The sequence below is a fragment of the Polyergus mexicanus genome, unplaced genomic scaffold, assembly GCF_030449975.1.
Source record: "Polyergus mexicanus isolate NDT 795.1 unplaced genomic scaffold, iyPolMexi1.0 SCAF_1, whole genome shotgun sequence".
In the NCBI taxonomy this organism is placed as follows: Eukaryota; Metazoa; Arthropoda; class Insecta; order Hymenoptera; family Formicidae; genus Polyergus; species Polyergus mexicanus.
This window is the reverse complement of record NW_027223321.1, coordinates 8519248-8541742: the sequence shown is the minus strand read 5'-3', so window position 1 is coordinate 8541742 and position 22495 is coordinate 8519248. Positions and strand designations below refer to the sequence as shown.

The 22495-nt window shown below is 31.5% G+C and overlaps 2 protein-coding genes and 3 pseudogenes across 2 annotated transcripts in view; 3 read left to right on the top strand and 2 right to left on the bottom strand.

The window, feature by feature from the left end:
• The first annotated feature begins 3775 nt into the window (after positions 1–3775).
• On the top strand, positions 3776–5132 carry LOC138938357 (putative nuclease HARBI1; annotated as a pseudogene).
• A 505-nt stretch (positions 5133–5637) lies between these two features.
• Positions 5638–6578, bottom strand: LOC138937578 (uncharacterized; annotated as a pseudogene).
• Positions 6579–9743: 3165 nt separating this feature from the next.
• LOC138937572 (putative nuclease HARBI1) lies at positions 9744–11818 on the top strand (annotated as a pseudogene).
• A 242-nt stretch (positions 11819–12060) lies between these two features.
• On the bottom strand, positions 12061–16297 carry LOC138937565 (myb/SANT-like DNA-binding domain-containing protein 3). Its single transcript, XM_070303952.1, has 5 exons — positions 16219–16297; positions 13852–13888; positions 12782–13188; positions 12606–12670; positions 12061–12525 (listed from the first exon to the last, which is right to left on the bottom strand). The coding sequence occupies exons 1-5, from the start codon at positions 16295–16297 to the stop codon at positions 12061–12063; spliced, it is 1053 nt and encodes a 350-aa protein (XP_070160053.1).
• A 4628-nt stretch (positions 16298–20925) lies between these two features.
• Mas (trypsin-like serine protease domain-containing protein masquerade) overlaps positions 20926–22495 on the top strand; it is a 35049-nt gene continuing 33479 nt past the window's right edge. Inside the window, exon 1 of the mRNA XM_070305268.1 lies at positions 20926–21266. Coding sequence (XP_070161369.1) covers positions 21164–21266 — 103 coding nt within the window. The 5' untranslated portion in view covers positions 20926–21163. The remainder of the gene's footprint in view (positions 21267–22495) is intronic.

The window sequence follows — 22495 nt, the reverse complement described above, 5'->3', positions numbered from 1 at the left end:
GATTTCGATAAAAATAGATTCGCCCTCTTGTTCGATATGTACTCTCGTTTTCGCAAATCTTATTACGTCTGTGATAATGATGATGTACTATTAAACATTTCAAAATTTCTACATTGTGGTCCTATCGCGGTTATCGATTGCTCGCGACAAAACGAGTCTGTCAAAAATTCCACCGTGAACGTGAGATTAGAGTTTGAATGTAAGGAGGATATACCGACAAATACCACCGCCTATTGTCTCATCTTGCACGATCGCGTTGTCGAATATTGCCCATTGACCAACGTAGTTCGTAAAATTACCTAAATCAGCAAATATCCCCTCCAATGTCAAAAATATATAAAGATTGAGATTTTGACGATCGGCAACAGTCGTACATCGTTCTTGCAATCGTGCAGTAATATTATCAGCATGATCCACGTTTGTGGATCTGCAGGGATTCATTATCGGGAGAAACATTGTCGTGAAGGAAGTAGCGATATTGAGAAATGTATTTGTTCTCTCTCATTACTTTTTTGCAAGTCCCGTACCATGGCGTGCGCTTACAAAATCTGAGAGATGTCAAGCTTCATGGCTAATCGGGCATCACCATGGACTTCAATGGGAGGATGGAAACGTTCCATACAGCTTCGCCAGGCGTTTGATTACGAGAGCTGTGATGGGTGCGACGGAAGAGGAAGATGGAGTATCTCCTATTGTGTACGTTAAAGGACGCGAAAAACGAGAATGGCTGGTCGATATACTTGACGATGATGCGAGAAACGACGTTATTATTGAGACCTTGGATGCGGACTATGAAGATATCACTTCGTTAAATAAGCTAGATGTTACTAATACTATGCGCTGTGACAAACATGTGAAAAATTGCGCTTTACAAAATGTATTTAGAATATTCAATTGGTGGACGAATCATCATAAAGATTCACCCAAACATTATTTAGAATAAACTATTGTTAAAATATATTTTATTCTCTTTTATTCTTCCCTTTTCCTCTTTCTTATCCCAGTATGCGAGTATTAAATTTCAGTACGTGACGTTAGATAGCGGCGTCAGCCACCTTATCAGGCTACAGATGTTACATTTCAGTACATGCACATAGACTTTAAATATTTGAATAGTGTATAAATAATTGTTTTGTCGTTTAATAGTCGTTCGTTAACCGTTCAATAGTCGTTCAATAGTCATTTATAGCCGTTCGAGAGCCGTTTGATAGCCGTTCGATAACCGTTCGATAACCGTTCAATGGCTGTTCAAAGCCATTCAAAAGCCGTTCAAAGACGTTCGATAGCTGTTCGATAGTGGTTTACATATTATAATAATATATTATTCATATTTAAAAGACTTTAGATATTTGCTCGTGGAAACATGCTAACTTTTATTTTCTTATCAAGAGCTGAGAGTAAGTGTTCTTCGTAAGTGATACATCTCCTACTCTAAAATGTTTAATCCAGACAATGTCTATCCCGGTATGTTCGTCACAAAGTGTTTGACAGTCAGTTGGAAGTGAATGATGAAAAGCGTGAAGAAAAATTTAAGTTAAAAGTGATTAATATGCCGTCACTAATAGAAACGGTGTTGTGCCGAGGACGCTACAACGCGTCGTGGTGGGCGCAAGACCTGGTGATGGAGCTGCTGAGAGCCCTATTAAATTTGGTTGTATACCAGAGAGTAAGTAGCATATTTTATTTTACGTTGTATTAATTATTTATAATATATTATAATTTTATTTTACAGTATAATAGTAAAATAGATATTGCGCGGATATTGCGACGTCACGAACGGGCGATTCAGGAAGACGTCTCGGGAGGATAATGGCCCCGACGGTCTCCACGTAGAAATGAGACATCTCTTTGGGGTCGACCCCTACGAGGAGAACGTTGAGGAACGGTAGGACGAGCCTCCGAGCAAAAGGTCCAAAAATTAATTGTAAGTATCTATTTTTAAAAATTTGTAATATATTAAATATTAAATTTATATTAATATAATGTTTTTCTGTTAGCAAATATTTCATATTTTTATTATTATTATTATTATTATTATTATTATTATTATTATTATTATTATTATTATTATTATTATTTTATTATTATTATTATTATTATTATTATTATTATTATTATTATTATTATTTTAACACACACACACACATTTATATGATGTACACACAATTATTGAATAAATATTATTATTATTATAATTAAAGTGTCATTTATTTATGTGCTTCTTTCTTTCCTTTTTCTACGCATGCATGCATGCCTCGCGCTATCTCTCTCTTTATCTCTTTCTCCCGCGAACGTCATCCTTTTTCAACACCAATGCGGACGCTATCCTTCTCCCTCGTGCCTGTGATCGCCTCGCGCTATCCTTCTCGCACCGCCTCGCGTATGCTCTCTCTCTCTCTCTCTCTCTCTCTCTCTCTCTCTCTCTCGCACCGCCTCGCGCTATCCCTCTCTTATACATCGCGGACGCCTCGCGCTATCTCTGTCACACCTACTCGCGGCATCGTATCTTCGCGTTCCCTCTTCCCCGCGGATCCCTCGCTAATCGGTTTCGCGCGGTCTCCCTCACCCCTCCGTGGACCCCTCGCCTACCGGTTAGGTTAGGTTAGGTTAGCGGTTTCCTCGTCTATCGGTTAGGACGCGGCCCCCTCCCCCCTCTCCGCGGACCCCTCGCCAACCGGTTAGGACGCGGTCCCCTTCCCCGCGTGACGTCATATCTTCCGCGCCGGTCCCCCCCCCCAGAGGACCGAGACTTAGGACCGGCCTAGATACACTACTTATATCCCGGCGAACAAAGTGACGATCAAAACTAATGCAATATACTCTCTATACATGATGTCCGACAAGTATGTAACCAAACGAAAGGTGGAGGTAAATTGGGTCAAACTGAGTGGAAAAGTCCTGAACCATATTTTTTTTTATAACGCTTAATAAAGGAATTATTATTGAATAAAGTCTGGTCAATCAGCGCCGACCTTTAGGCATCAAGTGTGCGCCATCACACTATCAGGAGCACTGCTTACCGACGTGCGTCCGGCTAAAGATCGGCGCTGATTGGCCAAACTTTACTCAATAATAACTTTTTTATTAAGCGTTATAAAAAAATATTTCAGGACTTTCGACTTAGTTTGATCCAATATATCTCCACCATTTATTTGGTCACTTACTTGTCGAGTACCCTGTATACAGAATGCAATGTTGCATTTACCGAAGCAGATGCTCTGTGTAGAAAAAGTCCATAACAACTCGATTGTTGCTCCAATATCGATCTTTTTTGACCTGAAAATTTTGAACTCTCAAAAAAGGAATATCGTATGCACAGTTCATTTCAAAATAATGATGGCATCAATCTACAACTAATAACGCAAGTTAGCCAAAGATAGTACTTGCCACAAAAGGCCTGTGTCCACGATCCGAGAACTCGATCCGAGTTCTCGGACAGAGTTTTTATCACCAGATGTTTGTCCTCTGTTGAATGCAGATGGTGTTACAGTCAGCTATGTGAAGTTAGACTCGTAATTTTAACCAAGTACCAACATGTGTTTTAATGTGTACAATTGAGATGATAAATAAACAGATAAAGTTATAACCTCCAAACATCGTACTTTTAATATTGTTGGAAGGGTATAAATATTGAATTATAACCGTAAGTTTTTATTTTATTATTAAGTTTTTGTTTCTCATTGTAACGACAATAATTACTTGAATGGTGTGAAATTTTTAGTTTTTTTGAGCCTTGGTGTCATCCAAACATTTATAATTAACATTTTTTTTTTAAATGACCGATAAAAAGCGGAAACTGAAAAAGTTGATGGCTATTGTTTTATTAGCCGAAGCTGTTGAGCAAGACAAGGAACTTGAACAAGAAGAATTCAAACGGCAACGACGTCGCCGATCGGTTTGGACGCGCGAATGGATAGTTCGAAGAAATCGAGATCTCAGGGGGACAATTCATTTAGCGCACGAAGAATTGAGATTCGAAGACAGCGAATGTTTCCAAAGATTCTTCAGGATGCGAATTGATTTATTCGATCAACTTGTTGATATGGTGAAACCATTTATACAACGTCAAAATACGAACATGAGAGAATGTATCTCGCCGAGAGATCATGTATCAATCACTCTGCGATTTTTAGCCACTGGTGAAGCTTATAGAAGTTTAGAATATTCTATGAGAATTCCAGCATGTACCATTTCTCGTATCATTCCTGAAACAAGTCGCATTATTTATGAAGTTCTTCGAAGAGATTATTTAAAGATAAATAAATAAAACACGATATATGAACTTCTGAAATTAATAATGAAGATATATTTAACATATAATTTTTACAGACACCAGGTACAAATAAAGAGTGGACAGAAATTACAAATAATTATTTTCAACTATGGAATGTTCCAAATTGTATTGGCTCTATGGATGGGCGACATATAGAATTCAAAGTGCCACTTAAGGACGGATCAATGTATTATAACTACAAGGGTACCAACAGCATTGTTTTATTAGCAGTAGTTGACGCTCTTTATCAATTTATATATGTCAACGTTGACGTTAATGGCAGAATAAGCGACGGAGGAGTTTTTCGTGATAGTGATTTCCCACAACTATTAAATAATTCTCAAAATCCACTTAATATACCAGAAGATAAGCCTTTGCCTGGCATGAATCTATGCCGTATGTTTTATTAGCTGATAATGCTTTTCCTTTGCAAAAGCATATACTGAAACCGTATCCGTCACGAAATTTGACTCATGATAAACAAATATTCAATTATAGACTCAGTAGAGGGAGGCGAATTGTTGAAAATAGTTTTGGAATATTAGCAAATAGATTTCGTGTTCTTTTGTCGACAATATACTTATCAGTTGATACAGTTCAAATTATTACCCTCGCATGTTGTGCCTTGCATAATTATCTCTGTCGCGAAAATGGTGCATATTTACATGGAACAATAGACATTGAAAATGTAGAAAATCGTACAATATCACCTGGTGAATGGAGAAATAATAATGCACAATTACGCGATTTAGAAATTATTAATGTAAGATCTAATAGAAATGCCATTCATATTCGTGATGAATTCAAACGATATTTTAATACTGTTGGAGCTGTTGAATGGCAAGAGCATATGATTTAAAAATTGAAGAATCTAGATATAAAGCATAATTTGGGGTAAATTGTAAATAAATTGTACTAATCTAATGAATTGAAATATATATTTCAAATAAAATGTATTGAAAACAAATTTTTGTTTTATTAATTATGGCACACAGAAGAATAGTTATATTTAATAACAATAAATATGATTGGCAATTATAAGAATGAAAGTAATATATCTATAAGCATACTAATAAGTATAAAAACTAAATCTCTTTTATATATGTGTAACAATCATAAAATTTAAGTCTTCTCGCACGCGATTGATTTTTTTTATCACCCTTACACATTTACAATAACATAAATTTTTAAACAATGTTCCAAAACAAGAAAATATCACTATACATTGACATACAAAAGTAATATTATTTTAACAAATAAAAAAGTCATAGCATCTATTATTATTGCAATTATTATAAGTATTGTATCAAAATGATGAAATTCTCTTGTTTATAAATGATAATTTTAAAAGTAATAGGTTTTCTTTATTCATTGTTTTCATTATCTACTAATTCGATAATTTTTCTTTGCAATCGTTTCAATCTTTTCCTGTCTTTTATTTTACGTAATTCGCTTTCCAAGTATAGGATCCAATGATGTATTCCGTCTTGGGCGTTTTCATCACCATCAGATATATTCATCAATGTTTGAGATGCAGCCTTCCAAAAATTTAATCTGACATCTGATATTTCTGTCGAAGCTTCTTTTTTTTTGTAACGCTCTGTACGACTTGATGATCTGCTTGAATTGGATACCGAGGGAGTAGGCGAACGACGATTATTACAGTCGGCTTTAACAATTATAAATAATAGAAAAATAAATTAAAAAACGGTTTTAAAAATTGTTTAGTTTTAACAGGATCAATATAACTCTTATTACCATTATTTCTGATAAGATCACATGTATCCGTATATTGTAACTCCTCTATCAATGAATCGTTATTTAGATTCACGATACTCATGGTATCATCTGATGCATCAGGTTGCCGATTGGAATGCTGTAATTAATTATAATTTAAACAGTTTGAAAATTGTAATTTAATAACTGAAAATGGTAATATATTCTTTGCAATTACTATTAATGAAGATTCTCCTGATCTAGCCGCAATGTGGACATTCAGGAATGACAAATCGTCAAATAACCATCACGTGGACTTGTATACTTCATCGGCTGAAGCCCCACTCACTTTTGACTGCCGAATTTTGTTTATTTGGTCTAAGTACTGCGATCGCAAGTTATTAATTTTTTTCTTTACTGTATCAACTGTTATTGGCTGATTAGTGATATCCTGATAATTTTGACATATTGTTTGCAGTGCTTGATCACGTTTACTGCGATTATGATATTCAACAGATTTTGTAACATATAGGCAAGGATGCTGCTCGTATAACATTACCAATGTTCTGACGTTTTGTTTGTTATCCATATTCTGTAAACAAAAAATATTATTCTTTCAAATTTCCATGACAAATTTAATAGATTAAAAGGAGTCTGTAAGGTTACATAAATTTTAAACATTTTTAATAAAACAAATTATATTTAAGGTCAAATTCTAGAATAATAAGATGAACAATTTTCTAGCCGTTTGATACAATGTATTTTAATTTAAAAATCATAAACTGCAAGTTTGATTCAAGAAAACAGTGGATTTTAATAACAAATTATCCATTATTACTAGAATCCATTTTTCTCTTGAACGAAATTTACAATTTGTGATTTTTAAATGGAAATACATTGTGTCGAAGACTGAAAGTCTCCTCTTCTCATTATTTTGTAATTCAATTTCAAATATAATTTTTTAAATAAAAATGCCTTCTGAGGTTATGTTATTGATTTATATGGATCTAAAATGTAAAATATAATAAATTTAATCCATTCAATATTGATCTAATATAATCTTTATTTATATCAATTTTTTAATATTATATTCATTATTATTTTTATTATTATTTATTATTATTTTTAACTTACCGTCATCATTAAACAAAGACGTTTTCTCGTTAATGTCACAATTGCTTTTAAAAGGTTGGTTGCCTGAATTTATACTGACATGAACTTAGCAACTGTTACGAAAAAATGGGACGCGACGCATTTTTTCATCCGAGCTTTTTATTCGAGTTTTGCATCCAAGTTCGGTGTGTCCACGATCCGAGTTCTAGTAACTTTTTCTCGGAACTAGAACTCGGACCGAGTTCTCGGATCGTGGACACAGGCCTAAGAAACAGAGATACCCAGTTTACCCGAATACCAGGTTTTACTATTTTAGTTACTGTCTACTTTCTTTTATATTCCACTAAAAAATCTCACAAAGAAAAGAAAATACGGCAAGTACATAAAAAAATATTTCAACTGCTACATAATAAAAAGTTTTAAAAAGTAGAAACTGATATGAGATCAATAATTAGCGCCAAGTATAGTAAATTATATATATTATCAATTCATAATAGACACTAAATGAATTAGGCTTCTTTTAATTCCTAAAGCATTTTTTACATGATGTATAGTTTAAAAGAAAGTTTTACGCAGATTCTAAGTCGCATAAATAATCTTCAGATCGAAGTAAGATATGAAAACTTAGCGTGCCCGGGCCGTATTTAAACATAGACTCAATACAAATAAATAACTCATAATATACAAATGTATATTTGCTAAATAATGAAAAGATTAATACATACAAAAATTAAATATTTACATTTAATATATAATATTTTCTTTAGAATGTCTCTATAGACCACTATGATAGGTATCTTCGAGACTATCGATTTTAGATTTTTACTGCTTAAGAAAAAAAACGGCAATTTTACAAAACAAATCTTTATTGCAGTGCTCGGATTTAGTTGCACATTTCGGTCCGATTCCGTGGTTCACGCCTATTGCCCCCCCCCCCCCCCCTCCCACACTCATCGATCGTGCGTTAGCGACGAGTCGCCAGATACGCGTAACTAAGGAGCGTGATGCTTTGTCTCAGGAGCGTCCGCATATAAGAATGCCCAAATATAATAATAAGACAATACTTCTCTATAATTAAAAGTTTTTCTTCAATATTTTATATCAATGAAATATAAAATATTGAAGAAAGACTTTCAGAATTTTGAGAATTTTCGCGTCGCTAACGCACGAGCGGTGAATGGGGGGCAATAGGCGTGAGCCTCGGAATTGGGCCGAAATGTGCAACTAAATCCGAGCACTGTTTTAAATCATTTTTAAAGTTTTGTATAATTTAAATTTTTTAAATTCTATTCATAATATCATTTAAATATCATTTAAAATTGACTATTGTGGAGAAAGTAGAGGTCAAGCTTCGCGTTTCACTTAAAATTTGTTTGCATGGTTGGCTATTCATCAACCATGGGACGCACATATTAAAATTCAAGTTAGACTAAGATAAAATTGTTTGCAAAAGCATAAGTAAGAAGTGAGCATTGATTTCTATTGACATATAGGAATTTAAACTAATGAAATTTTTTGAAAGAGTTACATTATTTTATTCTAAGATCCAGTTTCGCCATATTCAGAAAATAAATACAGATTTATAAGTTAAAATTAATCTCTTTCTCTGAGTCAAATTTTTGTTTAAAAATGACTGTAAAATATTTCTTATTGCTTCTAAATAAATCACAGAACCTTTCACATTGGCTACCTTTTCACTTAAAATATTCGTTACTATCGGATCACATATTTTTTCCACAGTCCTATAATTCATTTTATCTTCTCCATTTGTATTAGACATAGTTAATAAGCGTTTATCTTTTTCAAAATTGAGTATAAGATACTCAAAATGCTTTTTATTGATTACATAATTGCCTATTTGTAAATTCACTTTTTTATGTAAAAATCACGTTCTCAATTTTATACCGATATGTATAGTATCTTGGCAGACCAACGCATTTGAATTAGGAGATTTCATACAATGGAACCAAGACCACTTATTTTCGGCAAAAGCTGAAAGTTTATATGCAGTTTTCATAACTTTCATAAGTGTAGTATCACCATCAGATGAGTGATCCAAAATTGTGATACCAAATTCTTTAGCCATAGATTGCATTCTTATCCATCTTTTCAAAACATCGGAAGCTGTAAACCGATTATCTGTACCAAAAATTGATGGAGTGTTATTTTGTAAAAGCTGGGCCATAACAACATATAATTCGCGGTGAATGACAGTAAATTTGTGGCAAGAACAGGACAAACCTTGCTGTGCACGGGATGACAGCAAATTTGTGGCAAGAACAGGACAAACCTTGCTGTGCACGGGATGACAGCAAATTTGTGGCAAGAATAGGGCAAACCTTGCCGTGTACGGCATGATAGCAAATTTGTGGTAATTTTCTGTATAGGGTGATTCAGAAACTCTGCGACAAACTCTGAGGAACGATAAATCTCGCAGAGAGGAATATTTTTTGTAAAGCAATCCATCATGTTTTCTGATGCGTCGTTTAAGAATATGCGACCGCGCAGACAAGAGTCGTAGGTGACATTTATTGTAATTACGAAATGATGATAATATATGAATAATTGAAAATGAATTCATAATATGATAAATATATGAATTTTATATATAGGGTGTCCAATAATTCGCGGATCATCCGTCATGTGCAGGTAGAGCAGATGAAACCGAGAAGAAAAGTTCTTTACCATTTTTTTCTATAACACTTAAAAAACGCCTGATACAGGCGCTCTGTTACACCCTATGTATATGTATATATATATATTTTATTTCAGAAATCATGCTGTATCACCACTACATCAGCTATTACTTACTTTAAGATTCTATGCAACCTTTCAAGTTGCAATTGATGATTTTGGTGGCATTCACAAATCCACCATGTGCAGGATTATAAAAAAGGTTACAGAAACAATAGCGTCTTTACGTCCACAATATATTCATTGTCCTAATTTAAATCAAAGTCTAAGGCACACAAAAGAAAGTTTTTACAACATTGCTCGTTTTCCTAAAGTCATAGGAGCTATTGATTGTACTCATGTTAAAATACAATCGCCAGATATGTATTAAGTTAAAAATAATAAATAGTAAATCTATAGTATTTCATCCATATTCCCAGACAGCACAAAACATCCTCAGGATCATCCTGAATATGTCCAGGACGGTTCAGGACATTTGTAGGATGTTTTAAGATATTATTATAAATATATTTATAAAAATTTAATATGCATACATAATTATTTTTAGTTGTGTCGGCTATTTAATATAATTTAAAAATCTAAAGTATTATAATAAGTATTAATGTCCTACAAAAGTCCACTGGATAACCCCTGGGTGTCTGTAGGATATATCTGCCCTGTCTATTATATTGGATGTCTTTTGGATTTCCAGAGGCCATATACATGTGCAATTAATTGTTAACATTAATTTCGTTTAATATTAATAATTAAATTTGATGCGCACATTTTCATATATCCAAAATTATTATTTATTTAATATTTCATGAGAAATGTTACTGTTCGCAACTTTCCAAAAACTTTACAAACAATAGTATTCAACCGCTAGTTCGTTTGTTTACCGCTATGCGACACGCGAACTCGTATTTGAGATTTGGTCATGAGAATTATATAAAGCTTGCAAAGAGCAACTGACAGGAAATTACAAATGTAATTATTTTCTATCAGTTCAATTTCTGATGCAATCCCAACATAGGGAATTCAGATATTGGATTGTTTAGAAAATATTACACAACTCAAACCCGGGAGCCAAATCTAAAATATTCATGTACAGCACGAAAGCCTCAAATATTAAAGAACGGTGAACTATTTTTAATATTAGATTTTTAATATTGGCAGTAAATAACAAAACATAATTTTAATTTATATTGAAATTTTAAAATTTGCTCCTTGAAACATACAAAAAATATCCCTAACATATCCTATAAAAATCCTTAGGATGTTCCACAGGATCTCCCTGGATTCTCCAGGGATTAATATACGGCTATCATTTACTCTTCCTCAGGATATCCAAAGGAGATCTGAGGATTACAATGGGATATCCTGAGGATATCCTACATGTATGTCCTGGATGCCCTTTGGACGTCCTAAGGACATCCTTGTGCTGTCTGGGTTGCTTTTATTTATAGGTGGAGAAAAGGCTGAAGTATACAGAAGTAGAAAAGGGATATTTACTATAAATGTGCAGGCTGTTTGTGACAGCACTTTAAAATTTTTAGATCTTGTAGCACGGTGGCCTGGTTCAACCCATGATTCTACCATTTTTAATGCTAGCAGAATACGTGCAAGATTTATTAATGGCGAAATGGGAGATGCACTATTACTTGGTGATAGTGGTTACGCTTGTTCCAATTTTTTATTGACACCACTACTTGAAACGCATACTCAAGCTGAACAATTATACAATATAATGAGTCTCAAATACGAACATGAAATGTCATTGAAAGAAGTTTTGGAGTATGGGAACGAAGATTTGCTGCACTGGCATTTGGTTTAAGAATCAAACTCTTAACTGCACAAGCTGTAATAGTGGCTACTGCAGTACTATATAATATTGCACGAGACGAAGCAGAACCTGATCCTCTAGCCGATTTCGATGTTGAAGCTGCATTTGAGGAATTGGAAATTCAAGAAGTACAATATCATAATGGAATTGATAATGCTAATGTACGACGGTCACTAATTGATACATATTTTGCACGGTAATGTATTATTTTCTATACATTTGGGGACAACTATTTTTTTCTGATTAACACAATTTTTTACAGTCTTGTCCGTTGAGGTGTACAATTGGTAAAAATAAATATATTCTGACATCAGGAATGAAATATTTATTTTGTAACATGTTATAAACTATTATAGCATAACCTTAACATCTATTTTATCTACATCTATTTTATGTAATATATATTAATATAATACATAAAAAAAGGTTATATATGAATCAATCAGTCTTTGAGCAATATTTTTAATTCAGCTTCCTTTATCTGTTTTTGCAGGACCCTTATTTCGTTTTCAACTGTAGCGGCCTTTAGTCGTTTTTCATTTAATTCCAGATCTGCGAAGAATTGGCTTTCTTTAATCTCCAGTTCTTTCTTTAATATCTTCATTCTTATTTCGTGAAGTTCTTCTTTCATGTCTTGGTCTCGATCTGAGGTTTCATGTGGAATTTGCTGGTGCATTTTCTTCAACCTTTTATTAGTGCGTAGTTCTGGCGCTATTATCTTTCTCAATATAGAAACACCAGTTTCCTTATACGTAGTTATACCACCAGTAGTATTTCTTTTCTTCTTACATTCTCTATTATTTTCTTCATTGTCTGATGTTTTAGTTTCTCCATTATTTTCTTTGTTTTCATTATTCATTAAGAAATCTATGTCTATTTCTGTGTCAAGTGATCTTGTAGGGCTATTCTGTTAGATAAAGAATGTGTTGTTCATTATTTTATTCCTGCCTTAAAATATGCGTATTGATACATTTACAATATACATACTATCTCCAGATGTATATTATCAACATGTATATTGTTGTTTGTTCCCATGGAATTCATCTCTATATCTGCAATTGTTGCATTTTCTTTGCAGGTTTCTGTTGAAATCCCATAAAATATTTTTAAAGCTATCTTAAATAAGATAATATATATCTCATAACTCTTATAAAATGATATACAAGTATCTAATGATTGATCACTATCCCATATAGATGGTAGACCTTCTATGGATGATGGCAGCATCGAAAGGATACTTTCTTCAATACCAGTTAAGGGCCGAAGTTCTGGTTTACCTCCACCAGACTTAAACTGTTCCATTCTATTATGGGCCAATTTCTTTTTGATGCTTTTTTTAATATCCTCATATTTTGCTTTCAATGTTTTTTTAGATCGGAATACTTCGCTAGAATTAGAGTTAAATGCTTTAGCTACCTTTTCCCATGTAGCATCCTTATCTCGCCAAGTTAAAGCATCTGTTTTTTTGCACTTTATTATATTTTTAAATTCTTGTATAATGAGGACCAATAATTCAATTTCTTTATTAGAGAAATTGGAACCTCTTTCTCTCTTTTTTTGGTTCGGCCATCTATTTAACATAAATTATTAAAATGTATAAAAGATATTATCACCTATAATATATTTATTTGTTATATGTAGATAATTGTTATATCTTACTTGAATTCTATTATTATTTTATACGAATGGGTAATAACACTCCGCCAGAAAATAATAACGGTTAGGATTGTTGATATTACATGCATCCAGTGAGAAGTTATATTATAGTACAGCGTGCACCCACTTGAAGTTGCTAATACTCGTTTCCGGAAGTAATTATCGTGATATATCTTTCTTAGGCTGCTGGTAACTACCACTAGGATAAATAAACATGGGACAACGCTCACGTATAAGTAGCTGGTAAACTGCCCGATAAAATTTACCCTATAGATAGTAATCAGTTAAGTAAGCTGAGATTTATCGGAAGATGGAACAACCGGCCCTTAATAAAAGAGTTATTATTGAATAAAGTCTGGCTAATCAGCGCCAACTTTTAGCCGGGCACACGTCGATGAACCGCGCGCTATGTGCGCGCCAGTGCAGCAACGCACATTATCAAGCGCGCGGCTCACTGACGTGCGCCCGGCTAAAGATCGGCGCTGCTTGGCCAAACTTTACTCAATAATAACTCTTTTATTAAGTGTTATAGAAAAAAATGGTAAAGAACTTTTCTTCTCGATTTCATCTGCTCTACCTGCACATGACGGGTGATCCACGAATTATGGGACACCCTGTATATAAAATTCATATATTCATCATATTATGAATTCATTTTCAATTATTCATGTATTATCATCATTTCATAATTATAATAAATGTCACCTAAGATTCTTGTCTGCGCGGTCGCATATTTTTAAACGACGCGTCAGAAAACATGATGGATTGCTTCACAAAAAATATTCTTCTCTGCGAGATTTATCGTTCCTCAGAGTTTGTCGCAGAGTTTCTGAATCACCCTATACAGAAAATTACCACAAATTTGCTATCATGCCGATGGCAAGGTTTGCCCTATTCTTGCCACAAATTTGTTGTCATCCCGTGCACAGCAAGGTTTGTCCTGTTCTTGCCACAAATTTACTGTCATGCCATGTACAGCAAGATTTGCTATATTATTTAAAAATGTAAAATGTGCATCATACTATTGCGACAAGCTTTGCCAGCAAAAGCTAAGCTTTTTGCGGATACACCTTGTCACAATTTTGCTGTAAAGGCATGCTCGAGTTTGCTGCAAACTTTGCACAAAGTTTGCATTATTTTGTTTTCTGGGTAAGCATGGTTAGAAATACGTTCTTCTTGAAATTGTCTTTTTATTTCGTTATAAATTGTTGCCTAAAAATCACAATCCGATAATTTTATGAAAAATCAATTTGATAATTGTCGGAAAAAGAAAGATTATTTATTCATCTTAAAGTATTCAACCTTTGGTAGGCCATTGTCATTTAATGATAAAACAAAACCTACAATACAATTTTCATGTAATGAATATTCGAGCCTGCCGGTAATTCCAGTCGCATCTTTACTAAGCCAAATTACTTTAGGCACATTTTTTTGCGTTAAAAAGTTACTTCCTTAAAACGGAATTCACCTTCTCGAAGCGAATAATGATTGCAATTTATTATCCTGCTGATAGTGAATACAGATGAAATAATGCCATTCAAATTGACATGTAAAGTATTATTCAAAACAAAATTCAAAAAAGCTAAAATTAACTAAAAATACAAATATATAAAAATTGCGGAATGCATCCTTACCTAATGAAAAGATATGTGCAAAATCTCTTAAAAGATTCTTCATATTGATTATTTTTCGGATTCTTTTTAGTATTGTTGAGAATTGCTGTTTCAAAAAGTCGTTTAAAAAAACCATCAATATTATTTGGGATCGAAGCAATATTTTTTTTAAGACATCGAAGTTCCTCGGCTTGCTCAAAAAACGCTTTCTTTAAAATATTTTCTGCAAAAATTTTATCAATATAGGAAAAATATTGAGTAATGAACATTTGATTTAGAAATATTATTTATAATTTTCTTTTTAATCGATTTTGTTGATTGTATTTTTTACTAGATGATAATTTTTTTGAAACTGTAGTTTTAGTACTGCACACCATCTTATTTTTTCCAGTATTATCCATTAAAAATTTGACGATCCTGAATCCGGGTTGAAATTATTTTTTTCTACAACGGTCTCCGAGATTGTTTTTTTCTCGGTTTCTTCGGTATCTTCGATTGGAATTATTTCTGAAGATGACTTTCGTTTCGATTCTTTATTTTGAACAGTATTCAAATCTTTACGCAAATTTTTATTAACATTAATTTTTGAAAAATAAGACGTTAGTAAGGATGATTTTTAAAAAAAAGTCCGAAATGCTGTCAACGTGTCGTTTTGAGTATTGCTTAAATGTTTAAAAAAATGTTTGTAAAAATTGCTCACCATCTATCTTGCATTTGCATTATTTGCATTTTTATTGCACTTGATTATTTTTATGGATGTATTTGAAAAGAAACTAACAGTAGCAAAAATAAAGTTTTAATTCCTAACTTCAACTTTAATTTTAATATTTTTTATTTTTTCTATTAAATAATCATTTTCATTTGTATTTGATGCCTTATTTATTTTTTGCTCTATCCAGTCTAGTATAAATTTTTAATTTTTTTCATTTTTAAATGTAAATTTATTGTCTTGGTCCGTGTAATTGAATCAGAATTTTCCTCATTGTCCGATAAATCGTCTCGTTTTTTTATGACGATTTTTTTTTTATTTACATTTTTATTACTTGTTTGGGTTTCTCTCTGCAACTATTGAGACAATGCGAAAATTTGCTTTTTGAATCCTCCTATTATTTTAAACATTTCAGGTCTTTTGGAAAACAATGGACAATAATATTTGACATAATTGACAAATATTTGACATTTTTTATCCACTAACAAATGAAGTTGCTCTCTTGCAAAGATTTTTATTTCTTCAATGTCTTTTTCGTGAATTGAAAGAAAAGAACTTTCACTGTAATATCCTGTTTCTTTTAACAGTTCGATCAAATAACTTGGCAAAATTTTTAATTTACTGTTAAAATTCATCAATGCTGTATCTTCCGTGTTGATTTCAATTGGTAGTTCCCTCGATGATTGTCCAGAATTTTCCATTTTGATCGATTTCAATAATAAAACCACAAAATAATAACAGAAACTGTATTAAGCACAGAGCGAGCAGCGTCTCGAAACTTATACTCTGTCCAGAGAAAGAATGACCTCAGATCGGACAAAAACTCATCCGTTTTGCGCAGGTCTCCACCCATAGATGCCGTATCTACGTATACGATATTGAATATCTCGCTATGTTCTCCCCACTTTGCCCGCCTATGCGCAGATCGAAGTTATTCTCTCGCAGGACGGAATGTACATGTACAGACTCGGAAACATATGAAAGACTGCGTTTCCGATATGTGTTTGTTTCTCGGTGGCTAGATGTGTCGGGTATACGTAACAAACAAATGCGTGTGGAGAACAGTCGATCTTGCATCCCTAGCGCAAGTCTAGTATCAATTGCAAATGTATATTATTGTAAAAAGATACAAGTTTGTCAATGACTAACTTCAAAAATTAAAGATTACCTTAGATTACCTCAAATTATCTGAGACTATCTTAAGAATACCTAGAATTATCTACAGATTATTTGATATTACCCTTAGATTACTTAGATTTCCTATTAGATTACTTGAGAATGCTAAAGATTTTTTAGAATTACCACAAATTACCTTGGATTACCCAAAATTTTCTTTGGATTGCCGTTGAATTACTTAGCCCTTGTACAAAAATTATCTCAATGACCAACCCCTCGAGGAAACCTAATTCATTTAGTGTCGTTATGAATTGATAGCATATATGTATATACAATTTACTATATTTGATACTAATCTCATATCTGTTCTTATTTTTTCATATATGTACTTGGCATATTTTTTTTATCTCTGTGAGATTTTTTTAGTAATTGCAAATTCTTAAACATATTCACATAAATACACAAACAGTTTCACATTTACACAGGCAATATACAAATATATAAACACCCAAATATTAATGCAAATAAATATGGAATATATTTACAAATTTTATCTTGACGAGTAGCAAATAAAGCTAAAATAGTTAGATCATTATTTGACTACTAAAACTTTGTTTATCAATTAACAAATTATTTTATGGTAAATAAAAAATATTATTTATAACATAATAGACAGTAGAAAGTCGCGCACGCGCACACGCATATATGCACATTTATACATATACACGCACGCATACATACAAAGAGATTTAAATCCGACCACGCAACCTGTATCTAGTATCCTAGGCAATGCTAATACCGGCGGTACCGTAACTTCTACGATTTATAAGAAATCAAGAAATTCTTGATAAAAAGTGTCATTTTGTAAACGTATTACTTGAAAAAAAAAACAGTATAATATAGTCAGATACAATTATATATAATTAGTAATAAGAATATCCAACAACATATGTAATTTTATGTATATTTTATTAATATCTGATATAATATTATAGATATTAAGAGATATATGATATCAGATATTATGATATTAGCTTAAATAAAAATCTTATTAAATCATATATGATTATATCGGATATTATATCTGATTATATATTGCGATAAATCTAACCGAGTAGAATTATATACGATGATATTTGACTAAATTTGTATTACGTATTAACAAATATAATGAAGAATATAACTATTTGTGGACACATATACAAGATCATATATAAATACATATGATTACATATGATTATAGAGAATATATGATCTAATACAAACAGAATAATTAGTTAATAGTAATTGTATTAGATTATGCAGACTCACACATCAATCTTTAAGACGCATACTTCTATGGTAAATTATTTTTTATTAAATTAATATTTTAATAAAAAGAGTATGTAGCGTGTTTTTATATAATTTTGTTAAGTTTGGTCGTTTAGAAATGTAATCTACAATCCTTATAACTAAATAGAATTATATATCTGATTAAATCAAGCATTAATACAAACAAAATTTTTTTTATAATTTAATAACGCAGGACCTGCGTTGGCTCTTTTTGTCCCGCGAAGATGCAATTTGTGATTTTCAAAAATTTAGTCATTCATTTTCATTTATTTAGAACCTTATTAATTTCTGAACAGAAATTTCTATTATGATTATTAGAATCAATATTTAATGTGTATATGAAAGAAAACAATATTTTTTATAAAACAAATGCTTTTATTATTATAAATATTTGATATATAAATTACAAATCTAAAAACGTGTTTTATTTAACATATATTACTATATTTGACTATACATGATTCTATCAAGTTACATATATGATTCCATTAAGTTACATATATAATTCTTTCAGTTACTGTTATAAACAAATTTTGTTATAAATATATATAAAACTTGCAAAGTACGAAGATCTAAGATTAAAAAACATTATATATATATATATATATATATATACTGGGTGGCCCATTTTAATCCATCCAGTTGAATATCTCAAAAACCAAGCCTGAAAGAGAAAAATGTTTCAGACAAAAGTTGTGTGGCTTCAAGGGGGCCATAAGATGGTGACAATGATATGACCTTGGAAAATCATTTGAAGATCATGTGAAGGTCAACTTTAAAATCTTAAATAGAAATCCCCATTTTTTATTTAGTATTCTTATAGCTTGCCTCGAGAGCTTTCCAAAACACTATAATAAACTATTTTTTATTCAGTACTTTTTGAGTTATTTTATATTTTAATCTGACATTTTTTGATATATAAAATTAAATATCTCATAAAATAGTTAGTTTTTGATAATCTTACCGTAATACTTTTATGTAGAGAATAATGATACAAATTAATTAGTATAAAAAAATAATAGTTTTTAAAAAAATTATTTACGATGTATTTTTTTAAACAATTATTTGTTTTTTTTTTGCACTAATTGATTTGTATCATTATTCTATACATAAAAGTATTACGGTAAGATTATCAAAAACTAAATATTTTACGAGATATTTAATGTTTTATATCAAAATGTCAAATTAAAATATAAAATAAGTACTTAATAAAAAAATACTTTATTATAGTGTTTTGGAAAGCTCTCGATGTCAGCTACAAGAATACTAAATAAAAAATGGGGGTTTCCATTTAAGATTTTAAAGTTGACCTTCATATGACCTTCAAATAATTTTCCAAGGTCAAATCATTGTCACCATCTTATGGCCCTTTTGAAGCAACACAACTTTTGTTTGAAACATTTTTCTCTTCCGGGCTTGGTTTTTGAGATATTCGACTGGATGGATTAAAATGGGCCACCCAGTATATATATATATATATATATATATAAACAAAAATTAATCGCTTATTAAATATAAAGTACCGAATACCAAGAATCTATCTTATGTGTTTAATACAATGTGCATAGAGAAATTTATGTATACTCTAGTTAATGTAGTTCACCTAAGACTATTTTAAGTATCGAAAAATGCATATTTTTTCTTTTTTTTAAAGATGTTTTGTGAAAGAATAAAACATAGTCGTTTTTCTCTTTACCTCACAAATTTCTTTCATTCTCATCTTTGTCGATACCATAAAATTATCACAGATAATTAGTGTTTTAAGACTTAGGACATTGAGGAATTAATTTGTCATAAATTTCATATCCATTTAATAGCCAATTATCCAGTATAGCCATTATGGAGTTTTGTGAAACTCCACCATCAAAAATGTGTATGCAATCGTAAGACGATGCTTATACAAAAAGTGATCAATTCTGAAGAAAAATAAATCGTACGGTATCTCGTACATTTACGGATAAAGTACCGCTAGGCGCACATGTACACATTTGCACTTGTATGTGTACGCTGGTGTGTATATCGGTATACACATATTTATCGGTGATGTACATGGTAGACATAAAATGAAAGAGGGACCGACGGAAGGGCTAAAGAAAGAAGACAAAGAAAGAAGAAAAAAAAGAAAAATGTGTAAATCTGAGGAAAATAGGAGAAAAGTGAAATCCGAGCATAAAAAAGTAAAAGAAGAGTAAAGGAATCACAGAAGAAGCGATGAGGATAAACTGAAACTATGTCATGTACAAGTACATGGCGCGTAAGAAGCATTCCAAGAAGATTATTTATGTTAGATGATTAAAGTTATCGAGAAAGCCACGAGAGCAGCCACGAATCATCTGATTAAATTTCAATGTAAAATTTTTCTAGTACAAAAAACTCGAATCCGTAAATAAAATTTCTTATCAAAATAAATTTTTTTTTGAAGACAACATTATATATAAGACAACAAAAATTGTACAACTAGTATTTCATCTAAAATATTGTCTCAAAATATTTTATAACGCATTAATTAATATCGATTGAATCTTTACGGGCTTATATTGGCAATAGTTTAAATTGATAATTTCGTCTTTAACAACGCATTCTAAAAGCAAAAAGTTAAAATCAACACAGTTTCTCTCAACAACCCTATCCCTTCTAAATAGCAATCACAAAGCTAGTCCATCTCTCTCGCTCATATTTCTTTTTTTTCCCCCACTCCTTTCTCTTTCCCTCACATTATATACGCAGAGATGCATACACATACGCACGCATAGAAAAAGAGAGAAAAGAGAGAAAAAGAGAAAAACAGATACGCACACCTTCTTGAGTCGCTATCATGCGAAGGTGGGGGTCTGCATACCCTGACCCACAAGCGGCTATCCAGTCAGTCCCTGTCAAACAAGATGAGGAAAGCAATGTGGATCCGCACAACGTAACATTCTAAACATCGCTAAATTCTCTCGCGATAAAGAACGACAGTTTGATACGCACGTGATCAAAATCGCGCAAATAAAATAGTGCATCAATTTAGTGTCTTGGAAATAATCTCTTTCTTTCTTTCTTTCTTTCTTTTTATCTCTTTCTTCATTATTCTTCCTATCGAAGAAATAGAAGTAAAACCAACTAGAGACAGGTTGAAGATGATACTGAGAACCGCTTCTAGAGGCATCATCCTTTTAGTCGTGCTCATTGGATCAACGGTAGGGCAAGATGACGATTCCTTGGCTAATACCTTTTTATCAGGTAAAAACATTTTTGCAATTAATTATTGAAAATATTACATGAAAACAATATTGTTTTCTCATTCAAATTTATTAGAAAAAAAACGGTTTAAAATTCATTAAAAAATGATAAAATTTACATATTTTAAACAATTTTATTTTTACAAATCAATGGTTTTTATTAATGTTTTGCATTTAAAAATGTAATGAGATGCTACGGAAATATATATATATAGGATGTTTCATTTTAATTTTCCTATGCAAATATTTCGAAAATTATGAAAAATACGAAAAAATGTCTTGTACAAAAGTTTTATGGCTTCGAGGGGGATAAGATGGTATCATTTGTTTGACCTCAAATAATTATTTGAAGATCACATAAAGGTTACCTTCAAATTTTTAAATAGAAATTTCCATTTTCATTACATATTCTTGTAGTTTATCCCGAGAGCTTTTCAAAACACTATAATAAACTATTTTTTCATTAAGTATTTCTCGAGTTATTTTATATCTTAATCTGACATATTTTGGTATAAAAAATAAAATATCTCGCAAATATTTAGTTTTTGATAATCTTACCGTAATATTTTTATATACAGAATAATGAGACAGTTATATACTTTGAGTGACTGGATGATGAGACTATATGAATAAAATTTAACTCATAAGTATTTACAACTATTATGTTCAAAATAAAATGCAACATAACGTCCGATAAGAAGTACAATATCATAATGATAGCACGAGTATTTTCTTTTTATTAATGTTTCCCCATAACTATATCTTAATTACTTTATCTTACTAATATTTTTATTACGTTTATATGAAAATATTATTTAGAACTTAAATAAACTATAATTATACAAATAAAAAACATTTTATTATATAGAATCATATAGTCATATTTTTAAAATATCCTAGATACGTCCGCATTCTATTAAAATATGTAAATAATATCATACACATGCGCGCGCGCGCACACACACACACACACACAGATAATTAAGAACTATTTAACAGAGATGAAATGCATATTTATAGAAAAAAGGAAAGATAAATTATCTTATTATAATATAAATATTATAATAAGATAATATAAATATTATTATAATATAAATTACAGCTTCGTGAAACTGTATTAAATCTATTTTATTTCTCAACATATTTTCTACAAAACGATTTCTGTATGCTATGGACATGATAAGACTGAAAAGTCATCTGGTGAAGTACTCTGCGTTGATACCACTGCTT

Excerpts from the sequence above, each read along its gene's own strand:
- LOC138937565 (XM_070303952.1), bottom strand. The coding sequence starts at position 16,297 with ATGGAAAATTCTGGACAATCATCGAGGGAACTACCAATTGAAATCAAC. Across the intron at positions 13,889-16,218 it reads AGCATTGATGAATTTTAACA|GGTGTCCCATAATTCGTGGA; the intron begins GTAAATTAAAAA and ends TTTTATATACAG. Across the intron at positions 12,671-12,781 it reads TGATCAATCATTAGATACTT|ATATAGAGATGAATTCCATG; the intron begins GTATATCATTTT and ends CAACAATTGCAG.